Source organism: Venturia canescens, chromosome 3, assembly GCF_019457755.1.
Source record: "Venturia canescens isolate UGA chromosome 3, ASM1945775v1, whole genome shotgun sequence".
Classification (NCBI taxonomy): Eukaryota; Metazoa; Arthropoda; class Insecta; order Hymenoptera; family Ichneumonidae; genus Venturia; species Venturia canescens.
Window position 1 is genome coordinate 10,297,385 of NC_057423.1, and position 12,517 is coordinate 10,309,901.

General features: G+C 38.5%; 1 protein-coding gene across 1 annotated transcript in view; it reads right to left on the reverse strand.

Moving 5' to 3' along the window:
- Positions 1 to 45: 45 nt before the first annotated feature.
- The window catches only part of wb (wing blister), a 149,760-nt gene continuing 137,288 nt past the window's right edge, over positions 46 to 12,517 (reverse strand). The window contains exons 18-43 of the mRNA XM_043415324.1: positions 12,333 to 12,503; positions 12,089 to 12,252; positions 11,662 to 11,796; positions 11,305 to 11,560; positions 10,867 to 11,038; positions 10,555 to 10,776; positions 10,065 to 10,318; positions 9,876 to 9,987; positions 9,123 to 9,267; positions 8,693 to 9,005; positions 8,341 to 8,501; positions 7,740 to 7,878; positions 7,428 to 7,668; positions 7,165 to 7,338; positions 6,881 to 7,047; positions 6,307 to 6,465; positions 6,077 to 6,225; positions 5,700 to 5,987; positions 5,444 to 5,612; positions 4,864 to 5,283; positions 4,584 to 4,772; positions 3,706 to 4,040; positions 3,217 to 3,523; positions 2,590 to 3,028; positions 1,728 to 2,096; positions 46 to 1,646 (exon numbers count right to left, since the gene is read on the reverse strand). Of these exons, the coding sequence (XP_043271259.1) occupies positions 1,504 to 1,646; positions 1,728 to 2,096; positions 2,590 to 3,028; positions 3,217 to 3,523; positions 3,706 to 4,040; positions 4,584 to 4,772; positions 4,864 to 5,283; positions 5,444 to 5,612; positions 5,700 to 5,987; positions 6,077 to 6,225; positions 6,307 to 6,465; positions 6,881 to 7,047; positions 7,165 to 7,338; positions 7,428 to 7,668; positions 7,740 to 7,878; positions 8,341 to 8,501; positions 8,693 to 9,005; positions 9,123 to 9,267; positions 9,876 to 9,987; positions 10,065 to 10,318; positions 10,555 to 10,776; positions 10,867 to 11,038; positions 11,305 to 11,560; positions 11,662 to 11,796; positions 12,089 to 12,252; positions 12,333 to 12,503 (5,793 nt within the window). The 3' untranslated portion in view covers positions 46 to 1,503. The remainder of the gene's footprint in view (positions 1,647 to 1,727; positions 2,097 to 2,589; positions 3,029 to 3,216; positions 3,524 to 3,705; positions 4,041 to 4,583; positions 4,773 to 4,863; positions 5,284 to 5,443; positions 5,613 to 5,699; positions 5,988 to 6,076; positions 6,226 to 6,306; positions 6,466 to 6,880; positions 7,048 to 7,164; positions 7,339 to 7,427; positions 7,669 to 7,739; positions 7,879 to 8,340; positions 8,502 to 8,692; positions 9,006 to 9,122; positions 9,268 to 9,875; positions 9,988 to 10,064; positions 10,319 to 10,554; positions 10,777 to 10,866; positions 11,039 to 11,304; positions 11,561 to 11,661; positions 11,797 to 12,088; positions 12,253 to 12,332; positions 12,504 to 12,517) is intronic.

Genomic DNA, 12,517 nt, shown 5'->3' on the forward strand with positions numbered 1-12,517 from the left:
TTTTTCAGTTTTAGAAATTTTTCACGGGTAAATCATAAACACAAATTTTTATCTCGACTTTATTCGTCTTCCAATATCTTCATTTATACGAAAAATCAGCTTTCATTTACCACTGAATTTTTTCGTTTTGCTCCTACAATTTTTATATATTACAATTTTTCTTCATATTTATTATCCTTAGGCGGTATAAATATTACAAAGATTTTCGTGGACAACGGATACCGTAAATAGCACGGTTCCCGGAAGCCAACGACACTTTTATACAAGAAACTCGTTCGATTTAATGTACTTCATTATTCTCGTTACGTTTCGGTTTGCTTACATGTTTATCATTTTTTTTTCACGTGCAACATTCAGGAAATTCATTATATCGGAGTTTCAAAATCTCGCAACGAGACAAAAATTTACGAGGAAAATTGCAATTATTTCAAATATTCGTAAAAATCTTCCAACTATTCTACAACAAATGATCAGATTTTTTAGCCCACATCGTCAAAAGATTTCAGCGACGTATTTTAACGCACGTCATAATTTTTTCGTACGTTTTTCTGGTTTTTTTTTTACCAACTCAAACATTTTTCAAGCCTCAATAAAAAAGAAAGCAATTGACATGAAAAAAAATTTCTGTATGATCTTCTCAAGTTTACGCAATTCGTTTTTTTTTCTGCAAATCTACTGATTTTTTTATGGAATAACGTAATTGGGATGAATACACGTGTAATTTATCGTCGAAGTGATGATTGGGGTATGAATTCTTTGAGGGCGCCAAAAAGTACTTATCTTTTAATCGTTTTTTCGTTTTTCTACATACTATAAAAGTACAAAACATATAGTCTCGTTTCATTTTACGACTCAATTATAATTCTTGCTCATCGAGTTTTTTATATTCTATATATATCTATGTATATATATATATATATAATCATAGTAGTAATAAATAATAACGTGTTTAAATACTGATGTACAATGGCGGCTGATGGGGACTCACGGTGGAAAATGGTTAATTAAACTATATGGCAGTGAAGTTTCTACTTAAAAATTAAGGACCTCTCCGGGACGTAGTCCGTGTGATGAAATCGGTTGTTTATTTCGTCTCGTTTCGTTATTAGCAGTGGTGACTCGTTGACAATCGCCCGGTCCATTTAACTGCAGTGAAAGTATTTACCTTACAGCAGCAGTACTTAAGTTTGTTTTTGTTCGTTTACTGTTTAGCATCTTTTGGCTTCGTTAAGTCTTTAAGGTCTCAAGATTCAACGGATTGCTTCGATCTCCATATGATTTATGGCACACTAACGCTCGGTGACAGAATTCATCGCACTTTACGCTTCTAAAAGATACTCGCAATGACATAAAAAGTCTCTGAACTTTGTGTGCGGATTCTTGACGACCACTTTTTGTGAACTTGAGACCACGGATCGGCTTGGTTTTCAAATAATACGAAGATTGTTTCCTCGTTTGTATTATTCGTCCGTTTTTTTTCGTTCATTATTGTTTTTCCACTTTTCATTGGACCGGACACGAACTGAGGTGAATGTTGTGCAGCTCCGCCATGTCGGTCCAGTCTCGTCTCTCTCCACCGATCATCACGTTTCGGATGCAGCCGTTGAAGTGATCTCGTGTTATCAACGTTCCTTTTGGCGCTGATGCTGCGGAGTCAAATTTACAAATAATTTTATTATTCTCACTCGTTTGACGAAAGATTTTAGTTAATAAATTTCTGTATTAACCTGGTAAACCACCGATGTACAAGGGACTCGATGCAACCGAAGCCATAAAATGCTCATTGATGTTTGCCGGTAAACCATACTTTTGATCGAGCTCGTCGACTTTCAGGGCCAACTCTTCGTCGTTATAAACCGCTTGAATTCTGTGCCATCTGTTGTCGCACATCGCATAGGGACTAGGAAAATGTTGTTCGACGTACAGCGGATTATTGTCACCGAGATCACCGGACATTATTATCTTTCCATTATTCAATTCCAACGACAACGACGGCGAACCACCCGGTGCTGTTATCGATAAGAGAACTCCGGAAAGTTCGGACGTTCGGAACTCTAGTTGCAGCTCCAATATCGCTCCGAGCTCAAAATCCTTTTCTGTAATTATAATTTCGATGAATATTTGATAATCCTAATGCCCGATGCATCAATCAAATTTTTTAAATAAATTGGTAAACGTTACTTATCAACAAATCCTTATGATGCTACATAAAAAATAGAACATCGTTATTTTCAAAATGTTACTAAATTAAAAATTTTCTAATTTTCTATATTCTGAAAAAAACCTTTAAATAACAAAATTTTGTTTTTTTTTCTAGATTATCGAATAATGTCGAAAAATAATGTGAAATTGAACTACGAATTTTTTACTTCTACAGAAATTTATAAAAATAATAATCAAAAAAGCATTGCCGGTTTCCTAAAATAATTGATTTGTGAATAAAATAAAAAATAAATTGCTCAAATTTGAAAAATGGATGCAAAGATTTTTGTGTCTGCAATGATCCAGAAATTTTCTTTATCTTGAGAAATTTCCAAAAACCTTAATCATTTTGTAACAACGTTAATTCTTTCGAATCATCAAACTCACTGTATATTGCATAAGCTTCGTCCTGGAAGTATGCGCCGCTTTCAACGCTTGGAAAGCATTGACCAACATTGTAAGCTCTACTGGTCGATCCAACCATATCGTAAATATTCCCATTGACCCGCAATCCTCTGATGCACCCTTTGAGAGTTTCTAGCTTAACGACAACTTGGTCGGGCAAAGGTGTGCCGCTTTCTGGTAGACCACCGATGTACATCATCGAGGCGAGACCAATTTTCCTGGGTACTTTGATCGTCCTTGGAGTTTGAGTGTCAATTACCAGGGTCAATTTTCTCTCGTCGTGAGTAATTACAACGTGATGCCAATTTCCATCGTTGAAAGGTGTTTTGAATAACACTTCCTTCTTTTGCCTGCTCTTTACCATTAACAAGAGCTGACCGTCTCGAACTATCACCATTAGAAAATGTTTCAATCGTATTCCCTGAAATCACATGCAATTAAAGTACATTTTCAAGACGATTCGATAAGCCAAAACGAAAAAAGTGGACCATTTTACTGGTCAGTTAAGGCACGTTATTTTTTCTGATATTTTAATTTTGAATTCTTGGGCCATGGCGCTTGAAAATATTTCATTTATTATTCATAAAATTTATAAGATTAAAGCCTTACGGGAGTGATGAAAAGCAGACCATTGGGGTAGTAAGTTCTAAAATCAAACTCGATGACGTATTTTTTTTCCCAGAATTTTTTAAAATTCAAATACAGCTGCGTATGGCTGTGAGGTTTGTCACCGAATTTCAGAGCTCCAGGCTCGAGCGAGTAGTAAGGCACTTTTTGGCAGCCTTCCGGTTGCGTGGACATTCCACGCGAAAGGGAAGCCGAGGGTGCATAAGTCGGTGGATCTTTGCCCATGCTTGGGCCAGCCCGTCCTATGAGGGCGTGATCGAAGGAGGTCGCTTCGTCGAATCGTAGAATTCTGAAATCATTGAAATTTCGAAATTCGTCAGAAATGTTTTTTCAAATGAATTTTCTTACAATTGAAGTCATTCTCATTGAAACAGAAATTTCAATTTTTCTCAACTTCACTTAATTTTTATTCGTCATTTTATTTTTAGCGTCATTTCAGGGCCATTTTGTAAAGCTTCAATTGAAACTCACTCATCATTGAAGATCGCATCTTTGATTGCGCCGTACAACGGAACTCCGGTAGCTATCATTTTCGTATTATTTATGAGAGCTGGCAGTCCACCGAAAAATAATCCTCCATTGATCTCAGGTGCTTTGATGGCAGCTCCGGTCGGTAGCTTACCACCACCCTGATAAGCGTCGTCGACTCGAAGCTCGACTTCTTTTCTGCGCTTTGAAATTGTCACCGAGTGATATTTTCCATCGTTGTACGTGTTATTCGATTGAAGAATCAATTCTCCTTTGCCGGAATTCAACCGCACTTGGACTTGACCGCCGATCACAGCGACCGAGTAATAACTGTCCTTCTGAGAAAATTCGAAAGTGTACATCGTTATGAATTATTCAAAAAAAAGCTCAGAACATTCGAGTTTTCACGAAAATTATTGTTCTGTGAAGCAGGCCGAATATGTTAAAGTTTCTATTTTCAAATCTGACACCTATAAAACATCAGTGAACTTTGTAACTTTATTTTAACCCTCAACCGCTGTAAGTCCGAAAACAAACAATAAAAACATGATCTTCTTTTTAGAACTTGATCACACGTCCCTGTGTACTTGAGAATTTATAAAAAATCAAATTTGTAAAAAATCTTTGACTACTGGAAGAACCGTGATTCCTCCATTGTTTTTCAAAGCAATTCTTTTCGTAACTGAAGTTGATTATATTCGACCTCGTTTGATCCACGAAAAAAGCTCGTTTTTTGTTTTTTGTGTAATTAGTAAAATCGTGTCAAAGAATTTCCCTTTTGAAATTCGCAGCTATCGCACTCCCGATGGCAAGATATTCTGAACGAAGAACGCTGAATAGAATTCACTATTAACGATCACGTTGATATCATCAAAACTTACACTAGCATCTGATCCACTGTTTTGAATATTGTTTAGCCTCTCTTCTTGTCCCTGGAAGGTGGACAGGAGAAGTACAGCCTCCTTCTGGAGTGTACGGAAAGAGAAGCTGATCGTGGATGATATTTTTTTAAGAATGAAAGAGTGATACTCGAGATATCCGTCACCGTAGAATCCAACAATCTTCGGAGCCTTAAAATATGAGAAAAAACGAATGTTTACTAAAACGTCGAATGTTAACGAGTCAAAATCATTAGCCTTAAAGTATTTCTCAGTGGCGTACTTTGTTACCGCAAGTTGGTTCAACTCCATAATACTGTTCGGCCATAGGATCGTAGCCCTCCTGAACGACAACGTTTGAAATGCAACCCAAAAACGAGATTTGGCTAGGGAGATGCAAATTAACAGCCCGGAAACCCGGTGGCAAGCCGCCAATGTAATATTTTGCTTCCTCGAGGTCAGGAATATCCTCTTTTCCCGGTTGACGTGACGGAGTTCCAGTTTTTCTGTCGTTGCCTCCGCCGACGTTTAAAATACACTCCTCAATATTTTTACGAGGCTGGTACTGTCGGAAAGCGTCAACCTTCGTCCAATTTCCAGTGTTGTACTTGTACGTCGAGGTCAGCCTTATGCTGACGTTTCCCCCGTAAGCGATGTGGAGAACTACTCGTCCTTCGCGCAGGAATATCATTATGTGCTGATGCTGAGAATTTTCAAGAAATTATTACATTTCAGTATCGTCTGCTTATTCCAAAATTTACTGCTCAACAATAATTTGCTGGGACATCAATATCTCAGGGAATGTTGAAGTTTCTTTAGTTTGGAAAATGAGTGAGTTTTATACAATGAAGAAAATAACTTACATTTTTCGGATTGATAGCTAAAAATAGTAGAGCATTTTCGTCAAATGAGCGGAAATTAATGGAAACTCCGAAGGTATATTTGTTGTATGGGCCCGTCGAAACTCTCTTCCTCACGGCATATCCTTCGCCGTTGAAACTATAAGCTACGTCGTCCCTCGCGTCTTCCATTCTATGGCGATTGAATAATTATATTGTACGTCAAGTTAAATTCATTTTTTAAATGTTTTTCAAAGTTTTGACACTTGGACACACTAACCCTTCAACGCAAGCTTGACAAGCGCTGTCCGGTGCTGAAGTAATGAAATTCCATAGCCCTATAGGCTTGCCGTCAAGGATAACTTGATGGATACAGCCCGGAAGCCCATTGGTTGCTCTTAATTCAGCCGGACGTCTCTGAGATTCTGGAATTCCACCGAGCCACACTCGGTCGGTGCTCATCACGTCGAATCGTCCGAATTCCGAGTTTGTCGCATTTATTACCGGAAGGTAACGACCGGAAGTGGAGCTTTGTTTTCTTACACTCAATTTTCCTTTATGCCTAATTCTGCAAGTGAAACCATGGACGTTGAGCATTTCTCTTGGGTTTGAATTTTTCTACAAAACACTGAAAACTTTGATGAAATTCATTTTTACCTTTCAGCTTCGATCCGATACCACGCACCGTCGTCTTGAGGATTACCAACTTCGATTTCCTCCGGATGAGTCAAAACCCCGGTGCCACCTCCTACGTTCCATAGAAAACGTATTTTCCCGTCGACCATTTCCAATGCTATAAAGTCATCCTGAAAAAATGTTTAAATTCGTTTCAATTGATTTTCGTGTTGTTGTTTGAATTTTAAAAAGATATTTGCTCCAATAATTACGTTCAAACTGCTTGGTAAATAAAACAACGCGCCGTTCCGGCGTGCGTTTGAAACTGCAAGAGTCATCACGATAGTGGTCGTTATCGAAGGCTGGAGCGTCGTTGGTCTGTACGACCGTACACATTTTTTTCCATCCACCGATCTCAAAGACACACGCATCTGTTCAAAATGACAACAAAATATATTATTCGTTATCATTGAAAAATATTTTTTATTCCGCAGACCCAGTTCTGGAGTTTTTCTTAACCCCGAGGAAAAAACTGTGTGCCAAACAATCCTTAATATTGCTAATTATTCACTGATCTTCCTTGGGGAGATTAAAATCTTTGTACTTGAGATTTTTTCAGTGGGTCACACTGGATAATTGTGAGTAAAGGGAAACAAATAGAATGAAAGAAGCAATTATTCATGAGCAAGTGGTAAAAAAGATTGGGCTCTTATGCCATTTAGGTATGAAAAGTCTGGAAAAAAAAAAAGTTTTCAAAAAAAATAGTGAATATTCAGGAAATATTAGTGTGAGAAGCACTAAAATTGTATTTGTGATTCATTTCCATTGTTTTGGAAAAATACTTACGCCCTCAGCAGCGTTTCTTGCTTCTGCGATTTTATCTTTAAGTTTTTGGAGTTTGGCTGCCAACGTTTCGTTCCACCGATCGAATTCGACTTGCCTCATGGCCGAAGCGGTAGCCAAACTGATTAATTTTGCATCGGCTCTTTTTATGTTACTCTGAGCTTCGGTTACTGTCAAACAAACAAATCGAACGATTTCAATATAAAATGCTGAGATTATTCAATATTCTAGGACCCATAATCAGAATCGTTTTAATCGATAAAAAATGTTGGAGAATGAATACTCACACTTTTCACTACCGAGACTGATTTTCGAATCGCCCTCTCGTTTGAGTTCTTGCAATTGAGGCTTCAAAATACCAGCGATACCTTCTTTGTAATCGTCGATAAGTTTTCGCGATTCATTTATTGATTCGACAACTTTGTCCGCATCGTTTTTAGTTTTTGCTAAATTTTCCTGCACTGTTCGGTCCAATTTGAGAAAACCAAAAGTATGAAAATGGATTTGATCAAAGTATCGAAACGTGCTTCATCATCTTCTCTTTACTCACGTATTTTACTGTTGCTCTGAAGTTCTCGAAGTTTCACGTTTATCTGATTATCTTTGATTCCTGTGCTATTGAGAGAATCTTTCAAGTCGAGTACAGCCTGCTGTTGATCTTCTAACTGTTCGAGTGCTATGGAAACTGGTAAGTCATTGGCCTTGGCTCGTTTCCATTGTTCGGTAGACTTCGCCGAAAGGTCAAGGGCATTGTCCAGCAACGATTTCGAATTCGGTCCATCGGGAAAAACCTTCGACAATAAAAAAACGTAATTTTCGCTTCGATGGAATTTCCAGTGTGAAGATGATTTTTACTGCTCACCTTGAAGTAAGCCTCCCATGAAGCATCTTTTGCTTCCTTCGCTGATATCTTCGCAGAAGCTAAGCTGTCTACGATATTTTTGTAAGCTTCACTCGCCTTCAAAGGATTTGCAGCTTCGTCTCGACTTTGGGCGAACAATCTGATAAGAGAGTGAGCATTGTTAATGACAATTGAGAAACGAATTGATAGGAGTGGTTTCCACTTAAGGAGGGTGGCTAGCGGCGATACAGTGTTGCCATGCTAAACCATGTTAAATACATAAAAATTTTCAAAATGATATAAGAATTTAATAAAATTTGGTGAACATATTCTTTAGTGTCAAATTTGACAATACAAATTTTTTAAGATTGTTCTTCTGTACAGTTATCGAGTAATTGATCATTAAAGTTCACGTGTATAGGCATAGCGTTTCCTTATATATAGGTATACATTCCGGGCATAAGAAATCTGTTTTAATGCGTAATTACTGGATAACTAAGCAGAAGAAAATTTTGAAAAAAATTGTGTCTTCGCACTTGATGTTGAAGAACATTATCACCAAATTTGATCAATTTCTTATCATTTTGACGAATGTAGCGACCATTCTTAAAAAAATACTCACGAGACATATCGATCCACATAATCCGAGAGATTTTGAGCATGTTCGACAGCTCTTATCACGTACTTGTCCTCGTACTCGTAATTCAGTCTGTAAAGTATTTCTTCTTTAACGTTCAGCTTTTCGGTCCAGAATGCTAATTTATTTTGCAGTTCCGGAAGGTCCTGTGGAGAAAACGAAAAAAAATATTTTTAATGATTGATTCCGAGAAAATTTTCGACGGACTTCCTACATTTTTATACTACAAAATTCATGTTTTTGGATAGTTATGAGATTTCACGATTTTAAGGGCGGAAAAGTGAGAAAATAGCGATGATGAGAGATCATTTGAGTTTTTATATCGTTTTAGCAATACCTGGAAGTTATTCTGACTGTCAACAACGAAGCCTTTCGCTTCGTCGTTTAATTTTTTTCCCTCGTTGATTGACTCGAGTACTTCGACATTGAGTAAATTTACTTTGCCATACCGAAAATCTGCCTCTTCGTAAGTCATGTTTATCTCGTTGTATAAAACGTCGTATGAATAAAGTGCCTCCGTCGTATCTTCCACGTAAGTGTTGAGATTGTCGAGCCTCGAAGAGTAATTTTCTGACTTGTTTGTCAAATTTTCTAAAGGCTCCGTTGCGTCGAAGCGGGAGTTGAGCCACTCGATAAACTCTTCAGCTTCCCTGTGACAGTATGCATTCATTATTTCCATTTTTTTTTTACCAGTAAATATTTTCGAAAAATTACACTTTGCATTAAATGCGATTCCGTCTGAAATTGCGTGCTGTGAAAATACTCACTCGATGTACGTTTCACATGTTTTTGTCTTTGGTTTGAGATCAATGCTTTTTATCATATTCAAGAGCATTCGAGCCTGCTTGAGAGCCTTTTTTACACCAATTTTTTCACCATCGTCCCCGTACTGACGAAGTTGATTCGTCGTAGCTAAAACAGAGTTCAATGTTGATTTGAATCATTTGAATAAACTTTCGTCATATGATCGGGCAATCGCGTCATGAGACTTTTTCTAACACTTGGAATCTAACGCTATCGAATGACGATTACTCGAAAACTGTAACTTCATTTTTATAAATCTTTTTTTCGTTTTTTGAGAATTATTGATTATTACACTTTTATTTTTCAGTTGCAAACATCATTTTGCCTCCACCTAAAAAAATCCAGCTCAAAATAGTCCAATATTTTTCCCTAGTAGCGTGACATATTTTCAACTAAAATTTTATTAAGAGTTTTTTCCATAAAATTATAATTTTACCCTCTGCTCATTTTATTTATTAAACATTTTTTTTCAAACCAGTAATTCGATTTCGTTGCATGCCAATGTTTTTGAATTGCCGATGAATTTTTGAACTCGCGATTGAGCAAAGAATATGTTGACTTTATTTGAATATTTTTGTAGAAAGAAATTTCGGTGAGCTCACTCACATAATTTGGTTTATTATTGTTGATCTGATAAACTGAATCACTGAGTTTTAAGTTAGGGAATTAAAGACTGAAAAACATTCATGTGGGGAAATCGATCATCACAAACAAACCTTGTAACAGATCTTTGAGGTTTTTCACTTCCACGTGCGAGCTGTAAATATTATTTTTGAAATCATCGGTTTTAGATCTAACGTTCCAGGCTCGACTCGTCATCTCAGCCATCTGTAAATAAAACGAATGACGTAGGCTCGCAGAATCGAAAAAAATGATAATTCCAAACTCGTCCAGTCGGAACTTACATCTTTGAGTAACTTTTCAGATTTCTTCATCAACCGATGGTATTCCGACCAAGGAATATTCTTCATTCTTTCCTTCAGCGCTGTTTCACGCTCGAGCTCGCCGAACAAAATTGTTGTGTTGGCATCGACGTACGATAATTCTTCCCACGGTGGTGGGATGTACCCGTTAGCAATGTGAGCGGTTTCGAGCGCCAATTCTTCCGACAATAGTGTCAGGTCGTCCAACAATATTTTTGTGCAATTGTCGCTGCAGACTGTGAAGTTGAAACGATTGTTTCAATCATTTAGCTGCCCGCGAGAACAGTTCTCTCGAAAAAACGTGTTTCATAAAAGTTTTTTCAATGGAAAAAAAAACTAATTCACATTCCAAAAAGATTATTGTGCAGAAAAATTTCACTGCTTTCGTGATAACTTTGAACTTTGCTCACGGATAATAAACCAGAAAGAAAAATAAAGGAAAAACATTTGTTCCAGTTTTTTTGTTACTTACAAGTGCAAACATCGTTGATGAGAACATGACGAGGCGCTGTGCATTCGGAGCAATCCCTCCCGGTAGATCCGGGTCGGCAATTGCACTGTCCCGTTTCTTCGTCACATTCGTCGCTCGCACTTCCGGCAACGTTGCAATTACACGGCGTACAACTACCCCCGGGAATGCTCGGAAAGCCGTAATAACCGTAGGCGCATCGTTCGCACTTCGAGCCCGCGTATCCTAAAAGTTTTTCATTGACGAAACGATTCACGACAGTTCGACGTTCGCCGAACGTTTATTTCTAATGAAATTTATGTTTTTCGAACCCACCAGGTTTGCAGTGACAAACAGGCTCGTGTTCCGCCCTAACGAGGCAAGTACTCGAGAATCTTTTGTCGGCGTGAGGACAAGGGCACGGTTTGCAGCCACCGAAATCGGGGTGCCCATGGAAGCTGTCGGCGCACATCTCGCAGTAAGGGCCGGCGGTATTTTCTCTGCAATTCTGATCACCGAACAATTATTTCTCGATCAATAAAGATGCATAAAAAACTTGAATAAAAAACCGGAAGAAAAAGTCAACAAATTGCGAAGAACGAGGTGAAATCTTTCGTTTGAAAAAAATGTTATTTGCTCGGTGCAGCAAAAATATCGATGCATCCTTCTCAAGTTTCATTTCCAGCTGATCCACAATTTCTCAACCCTCCAGGAATATTCAATTCTCACGATCAATGATTTTGGCATGAAAATTCCTCGAGACGACGACCTTACCGAGCAAAGTCCAGTTTCCCTGTCGCAGATTTCCGATCTCCCGTTGCACTGGCAACGTTTAGCTTTGCCGACGAGGTCGATGACTATGGTCGACGTGGCGGTAGTATTGCTGTACCATCTGTAATAACCGATACTCGGATCCTGACACGAAGTGCTGTTGTACTCAGCGGGGCATTGGCAAACTTCCACTTCATTGGCGAGTGGCGGTGACCGCGTGGGTGTTAATACAGCCGCGTCGAGCGCAGCTTCGAGCAGCCTGGGCAACACATATTTATCGTCGTTAACGAGAAAATGTTTGCCGATTAGTTGAGCAACTTGCTTTTTGCTGATTGAGCATGCAATCGGAATGGTACTTACGTCGCTCCTTCCAAGTTCGAATTATCGGATGCTTTCAGGAAAATGTGCTGAATGTTCTGGAGTGCCACCATCAAAACTTCTCGCGATACTTTGTAATCAGGCCGGTTCTGTATTTGCCACAGTGACTCGTGAAGCCTGAAACGGTGGTTAAAAGTCCTTCAAGAAAGTGGATACGGAAATGGAGTAATCAGGAGTAATTAATGAAAGAAAAAGTAGCGAATGGAAATGAATTTCACACCGCGGAATGATAAAGCTCGTAATTATGCGTGTTTTTGTTGAACCAAAACGTTTTCTTCGAATGAGAACGTTTCAGATCAGCTTACTGGTGCAAAGCTGACGGACCTCGATTGAAATTAGCATGAAAAAGCTCCTTGATGAATTGTAAAGAAAAGTAAAACGGTGAATGAATAGAGTTCAGTCTTCCTACCTGATTTTAAAGTGATTGTCATCGACCGGCAAATGCTGATAGTGTTCAAGAATAATTTTGTTGTTGCCCTGAATCTGTGCGACGGGATATCGAAAACTGGACCTCAACGGAGCGCCGCCAGTGGAGGAAGTTTTAAAACGCAAAAACCCACCGTAGGAGACAACCTGAAGCAATTAACGATCTAGATAGTTTTGTCTGGCGCTGAGAAAGCATTACGATTGTGTTTTCGTATGTATCTGCTCACTTTGTCGCCGAGAAACGATTCCGGCAGTTCCCAGTACAGAGGATAATTGTAGTAGAGATTCGACGGTAGCATCACGTCACCGAGACTTCCGGGTATTGTGGAGAGACCATTCGTCACGTTTAGTCCTCCGTTCAAGGATGGCAGGACTACCGAAAATCCGAATTGGGTGAGCTAATTTTTTTAAA